At 47.5% G+C, this 7,403-nt stretch overlaps 1 protein-coding gene across 1 annotated transcript; it reads left to right on the top strand.

Annotated features, from left to right (window-relative positions):
* Positions 1 to 1,786: 1,786 nt before the first annotated feature.
* Ephx3 (epoxide hydrolase 3) lies at positions 1,787 to 7,094 on the top strand. Its single transcript, NM_001108988.1, has 7 exons — positions 1,787 to 2,218; positions 2,379 to 2,464; positions 2,694 to 2,851; positions 2,959 to 3,087; positions 6,107 to 6,210; positions 6,303 to 6,439; positions 6,534 to 7,094. Exons 1-7 carry the CDS (start codon positions 1,811 to 1,813, stop codon positions 6,757 to 6,759), a joined length of 1,248 nt encoding a protein of 415 aa, NP_001102458.1. The 5' UTR covers positions 1,787 to 1,810; the 3' UTR covers positions 6,760 to 7,094.
* The last annotated feature ends 309 nt before the right edge of the window (positions 7,095 to 7,403 follow it).

Here is a 7,403-nt window from a genome sequence, read left to right as displayed (position 1 = left end):
GAATTATTTAGTATCCACATGTAAGTGAATACATGAGCTTTATTAACATCCACATGTAAGCGAATGCATGAGCTTTATTAACATCCACATGTAAGCGAATGGATATCCCATTTTTCTTCCTAGGTCTGGGTTACCTTAGGATGATTTTTTTTCCCTAGTTCCACTAATGTGTCTGCAAATTTTGTGATGTCACTTTTTAAAAACAGCTGGGTAAAACTCGGTAATGGTTTTGTTCTAAGGCTAAGGGTGATGCTCCCTGCCGAAGTGCTTGCCCTGCATGAGCAAGGCTCCGGGCTCCGTCACTAGTACCAAATAGACAGACGCAGCTACAGAAATGTCTCTCTCTAAATGCCTAATATTTCTCTAGATACCTAAATAACCACCAGAAGGGCTTTTGAAAGCTTGCCAGTGGCCTCGGTGTTGGAGGAAGCACGGATTGCTGCTTCGGTGTTGTTCTGGATTGCTGCTAGGCCAGATGCATGACTTCAGGCAAAATGACCTCATCCCCGAATTTCAGGTTCATAATCTGTGAGGATATGCTAATGCAGACCTGCTGTAAGGATTAAAGAATGGGTGTCCCTGAAATAAAGATCTTGGCAAAGGTTGCAAAAGAAGCTGGTTTCTTACCGAGACGCGATTCTTGCTTGACACGATGCCCCATCATCCTGGGCACTGCCCAGGATGTTCCCTCTTTCAGCCAGAGCCTCAGTAACCCAATCTACCCAGGCCAGCTCCAGGTTTCAAGTCCAGCCTGATTTCTAGGAGGCAGGGTCTGCCTTAGGTTGGCTGTCACCTACCGAGCCTGGCCTTCAACTCCCGTGATTTAGCACTTTGGTCCCACCTGTCCTTAGAAACCAGCGCCCGATGCTGTCCAATCACAGTTTTGTAGGGTTGAGCCGATGGACCCCCCTAAGCCAACGAGAGGAGAGGACAAAGCAGGGTTGGAACCAGGACCGGGTAAAAGCGACAATGGGTCTCATTTAATGGTAGAGCCTTCTAGATGGAGCCTTCTGTCTTGGAAGACACACGAAGAGACTCCTCCTGCTCACGACTACCTACAATTTCCAGCTATATAACGTTACCTGGTCTTCCACTTTGGGGATTGTTACACTCATTTTCACGTTAGTTTCCTGCCCCTTTCCAGCTCCAGAACAAACTAGTTCTTGGGTCTAGCTTCTACCTAAGCCAACAAGCCTAGCCTTAGTCTTTCTCATTCAAATACAAACTCCACCTAATTCCCCTTCCTCCATAAACCACGCCCCTCAACCCTCGCACAGCCTCTGGGTCCACCCATCTCACAGAGTTCCTCCCTTCGTTCCTTCTAGATTCAACTCTCCTTCGAGCCTTACCAGTTCCTTTTTTTTTTTTTTTTGTAACTCTGGCTAGTCTAGAACTTTATATATAAAATCAGCTGGCCTTGAACTCCATTTGCCTCTGTCCCTCGAGTGCTGAGAGTAAAGCATCAAGGGGTTTATGTGTTGAACAGAGGGCTACTTGTGAGAGTCAGTCCTCTCCTTCCACTGCGTTCTCTGGGATCAAAGTTAGGTGGCCAGGCGTGGTGCCAAGTGCTCCTATCTGCCCAGCCATTCTCTAGGTCCTGAACACCGCCACCTGCTACAGAAATCATTTTAATTCCCTGCCTGCCTCTGTCTTAAACTCCATCCAAGATGTCCTCGGGCTCCGCCCACAGTCCCTCTTTCCCCTAAAGTTCCTCCCCAACCGCAGAAAACAGGTCCTCGCAGGCCCCACCTCCTCATGCTTAAGTGTCTCATTCTGCCCAGGTAGTTTAGCTGACACTTTAGAGTGAGTCATGTGCGGTGGCAGTCTCTATCCGAGTCGCGCATCTGTTTCCTCGGCCGGTCCAGTGGACCCAGACAGCACGGTGGAAACCCAAAACAAAGGTGGTGGGCTGCCGGCACCAGCGCCCCCTGCTCAGTCTTCCGACCACGGCTCTGTAGTGGTCCCGGAGCGCAAGGATATGCCGGAATTTGTGGTGACCGCGCTGCTCGCGCCCTCACGCCTGTCGCTGAAGCTGCTACGAGCGCTGGTGATGATCCTGGTGTACTTGGCTGCCTTGGTAGCCGCGTTTGTCTACAGCTGCGTCGCGCTCACCAATGTGTTGTGCCACCCTCGCCGGGGCTGCTGCGGCCGCCAGAGGTCTGCCCCAGAGTGCCTGAGAGACCCCACGCTGGGCGAGCATTGTTTTCTAACCCTCAGGGTGAGTGTTCCTCAAAGGTAGGTTTCTTGAGGGTGGATGCAAAATGAAGAAAGGAGGTTGAAATGTCGAGTGTGAACCATCCTTGGGGGCTCAAGCCTAGGGAGGAAGCTCCATTATTTCCTTACCCTTCAACTCTTACTTAGATTGTGTCCTTCTGCAGAGTTCCGGCCTGCGTCTGCACTACGTCTCTGCTGGTCGCGGCAATGGGCCCCTCATGCTATTTCTGCATGGCTTCCCAGAGAACTGGTATGTCTGGGTCCCCGGATCCTGGCGCTCACTAGAGTAGGGAAAGGTAGAGTTCTGACTGTGAGGTACTTAGGAAATGGGAACCGATAGATAGGATTGAGTAATCCTGGGATCCCACTACTTCCTTCCTCAAAAGTCCAGAACATAAATGTGGGGTGGCCCAAGGTATCTGCTGGGTTTAGGAGGTGCATCCTGCGGACGCTGACTAAATTCCCAACTTATCCGACAGGTTCAGCTGGCGCTACCAGCTGCGGGAGTTTCAGAGCCATTTCCACGTAGTAGCTGTAGACTTGCGTGGTTATAGCCCCTCTGATGCTCCAAAGGATGTAGATTGTTACACCGTTGACTTGCTGTTGACTGACATCAAGGATATCATCCTAGGCCTGGGTATGAGCTCATCTCCTCACTTTTGCTCCTTTTGGTACCCACTCCTACACGCCTACCTCACCCCTACAACATATTACACCATTGTGTTTGTCGCCTTCCACCACCAGGGTACTCCAAGTGCATCCTCGTGAGCCACGACTGGGGGGCCGCCCTTGCCTGGGATTTCTCAGTCTACTTCCCGTCCCTAGTGGATCGGATGATTGTGGTCAGTGGACCTCCCATGTCAGTATTCCAAGGTGTGTTGGGATGTGCTAAATGCCCGAGTATTCATCTGTGACCTGTCACCGTGTCAGGGACCCAGATAAATGATAGTACGCTTAGGAATGACGTAAATTGTTTTGAGCACTTTCAGGTTGGAGGTGAGTATAACAAAATGCTTCAGGCTGGGGACAGGGGATAGCTAAGTGGTTGTTTAATATCTTAGAAGGCCTAGATGTGATCTCCAGCATTGACAGAGAGAGAGAGAGAGAGAGAGAGAGAGAGAGAGAGAGAGAGAGAGAGAGAGAGAGAGAGAGAGAAGGAGAACTGGGTCAGGATTGTTTCTGATTTTGTGTTTTCTTTTATTTTAGAGTGTTTACACACATAATCAAATAGACCTCTTGTTGCTAGAGCCTAATTTGTGCTTCCTATATATTTTCTACACCTAGATTTGAATAGATTGAAGGAAATTTATACAATAATCTTAGTGATTTCTTTAAAAGATTGATTAATTTTATGTACATGTGTACACTGTAGCTGTTTTCAGACACACCAGAAGAGGGCATCGAATCCCATTACAGATGGTTGTGAGCCACCATGTGGTTGCTGGGATTTGAACTCAGAACCTCTGGAAGAGCAGTCTGTGCTCTTAACCGCTGAGCCATCTCTCTAGCCTAGTCTTAGTGATTTTGTGTGTGAAGAAAAGTTTGGGAAGCTGTCTGTACTAGCATACACTTATTAATATCAGCACTTGAGAGGCAGGGACTGGAGGAAAGGCTCATCAGGGAAAAGCACTTGTTATTCAAAGAACCCAAGTTTGATTCCCAGTACCCAGATAATAGCCCACAGTTGCCTGTAACTCCAGTTCTAAAGACTCTAAATGTCCTAAACTGACTTCTGGATACCAGGCACACATGTGGTATGAATACATACATGTAGACACTATTAAACATCAATAAAAAAACAATTACGAGGGGTTGGGGATTTAGCTCAGTGGTAGAGTGCTTGCCTAGGAAGCACAAGGCCTTGGGTTCGGTCCCCAGCTTCGAAAAAAAGAACCAAAAAAAAAAAAAAACAATTAGGTCTAAAAAGAAGCCAGGTATTGTGATACATGCCTTTAATCCCAGCACTTGAGAAGTAGAGGCAGGTAGATTTCCATGAGTTTAAGGCTAACCTGGTCTACATAGTGAGACCCTGCTTCATTAAAAACTGAACCAAATCAAACTAAAACATGAATTAAGTCTAAATAAATAAATAAATCAACACTTGGGAAGCCGAGGAAGGAGGATCGTGAGTTAGAGACCAGCCTGGGCTATATTGTTTCTTGTCTGAAACATAACATCACACACAGACACAGACACAGACACACACACACACACACACACAGACACACACACACACAGACACAGACACACACACACACACACAGACGTGTACATTGAACCATCAGAGGTCAGCCATCATATACTTTTGATCCCAGCACTTGGGAAGCAGAGCTAGATGGATCTGTGAGTTCAAGTCCAGTCTGGTGTACATGGTGAGTTCCAAGTTAGCCAGGGCAATACAGTGAGACCCTGTCTCAAAAAAAAAAAAACAAAAAAAAAACAAAAACAAAAAAACAAAAAACAAAAAAAACCAAACAAACAAAAAACCCAAACAAAAAAAACCCCAACAATTTAAATTTCTGGACATTTAAATTTTATGGATGAGGGTGGTCAACCTGCGCCTACAAGTTGCCTATAATAAACTTGCCTGTGAGCCATTATCCAGAGCTCTTGGGCTGATGAAAGTTTTAGCTTCATGTTCTAGTTGAGGGAAACTGAGGCAAAGGAAATGATGTCTGTGTTTTCTTTCTTTTACTTCCCTCTTCCATTGACTGATTGATTGATTGATTGACTGATTGATTGAGACGAGTCTCACTATGAAACTTGAGCTGGCCCAGAGCTTGTTTTATGTACCAGGTCTGCTGCTTTCTGCCTTCTGGATGTTGGGATCCAGTGCCTCTACGCTCGGCACTGACAGCAAGATATAAGGAACGAATGAACCTCACCACAGTACAATCAGATGGTCTTTCCGGCTATCTAGTGTCTTTTGTCACTTGACCTTTGTTAGCTGGTATGAGAGCGGTGGATAATAGAACCTAGAACTTCAAGATTGCCAACCGCATAGTCTGTCAGTGAACTACACTTCATAGCTTACCTGAATAGCATTGTGATCTTCATTATGATCAAAATCCATTTCTTTCTACCCTTTTCTGCGGGAGCCGGTACACAGTAGGTGATCAATAAATGTTTATTACCTGAAGCAGGGGGAGTATGGCAGGCCTAAGTAGGAGAAGCTTGTTGGTGCCTCCTGAGGGCATCCGGGAGCTTCAAAGGGAGAGATTCCCATTTTATTTTGAAGGGGTTTCTTTGTGCAGTTCTGGCTGTCCTGGAACTCACTCTTTAGACCAGGCTGACCTTAAACTCAGAGATCTGCCTGCCTCTGCCTTCTCAGTGCTGGGATTAAAGACCACCATCACCACTCAGTAAGAATTCTTTTTGTTATATGTTTATATGTATGCATCTGTGCTGCATGTATAATGGAGGCCAGAGGAGATCATTAGAACTAGAGTAACACATCACTTAGCACCACCCAACAGAGGTGCTGGGAAGCAGAGGTTTCTGGGAAAGCAGCAAGCACTTTTTTTTTTTTCTATTCTTTTTTTTTTCGGAGCTGGGGACAGCAAGCACTTTTTTTTTTTTTTTTTTTTTTTTGGTTCTTTTTTTTGGAGCTGGGGACCGAACCACCCAGGGCATTGTGCTTCCTAGGTAAGCGCTCTACCACTGAGCTAAATCCCCAGCCCCAGCAAGCACTTTTAAACACTGAGTTTGCCCGGTCTGTAGCTGTGAAGACAACGTGGCAGGGCAGTACGGAGCCAGAGTGGGGTCATTGCCTTCACAGACAGGCAGTAGTGCTGTGCTAGAGGCCCATGTGCCCAAACTCTGTGTGTAGGAGGGTAGACGTATAGGACTGCCCCAATCCCAGACCTCACAGCCGTTATCTATTTATTCCCAGAATACTCAACCCGCCACATTGGCCAGTTATTCCGATCGAACTACATATTCCTGTTTCAGCTCCCCTGGCTGCCAGAGAAACTGCTGTCTCTGTCCGACTTCCAGGTGCAGTGAGGGTTACAGCCTAGGAATGGGGATAACAGATTGGGGGTAAGCAACTGAGGCACTGAAACCAGCACGTTTTTGTGTGCACCCAGATTCTGAAATCCATATTCACTCACCACAAGAAAGGCATCCCACGCCTGAGTCCTTGTGAACTTGAAGCGTTCCTTTATCCCTTCTCCCATCCCGGAGGCCTCTCTGGGCCCATCAACTACTACCGAAATGTGTTCAGGTAAGCCTCTACCGGGGAGAGAAGCCCAGCAAAGGGCCAGGCAAAGGAAATGAGAGTGGTCACTCTTCTGTCAACTTGTCTCTCTTGGCCACAGGAACTTCCCCCTGGAGCCCAAGGAACTGTCAAAACCCACACTGCTGCTGTGGGGGGAAAAAGACTTCTCCCTGCAGCAGGGGCTGGTGGAAGCCATCGAAAGCCATTTCGTGCCAGGCCGGCTGGAAAGCCACATTTTGCCAGGCAGTGGGCACTGGATTCCACAGAGCCATCCTGAGGAGATGCATCAGTACATGTGGGCCTTCTTGCAAGACCTGCTGGGCTAGAAATTCCTGTTCACCGGCCTAACAGGTATATGATATGTTGGAACACATATCCCCGTCCATGTATACCTGGGAGTCCATGCAGTGTGTGCATACAGGGTGGCCTCCCAGATCACCTGAAGCAGATAACTCTGAACTGCACACAAAAACATCTGTGGGTATCTTGCCTCACACATAGCATGGATGTCTGCCCTGTTCGAGCAGCCACTTTGATGCTGGTAGCCACGGGTGCCTCTCCTCGGTGGAGCTAGATGCTGGGACTGTCTTCCTCCTTCTCGAAGCCTGCCTGTCCCAACGGCTACACAGAACATCAATCCTAACCTTTCTGTCTTGTTTTCCACCCCAAGTCTGAAGTTTGAGTCCTCCTCAATATTGCACCCATTATATTTCTAACACGCAGGGATACTTCAATTGAAATGCTAATGAGCTAAGATGAACCACTGTGGAAAATATGACATCTCTGGAGCCTGGAAGACGGCTTAGTGACTAAAAGCATTTGTTTCTCTCGTAGAGGATTTGCGTTCCATTCTCAGCACCTTATATGGAGTTTCACGACCGTCCATAAATCCATGTCCAGGGGGTCTGACCCCCTCTCCTGGAATCCCTAAGCAATAGGCAGGCATTCAGTGTACACACAAACATGCAAG

The sequence above is a fragment of the Rattus norvegicus genome, chromosome 7, assembly GCF_036323735.1.
Source record: "Rattus norvegicus strain BN/NHsdMcwi chromosome 7, GRCr8, whole genome shotgun sequence".
Classification (NCBI taxonomy): Eukaryota; Metazoa; Chordata; class Mammalia; order Rodentia; family Muridae; genus Rattus; species Rattus norvegicus.
Note: the sequence above shows the minus strand (reverse complement) of the source record. Positions and strands in the feature narration are given on the sequence as shown.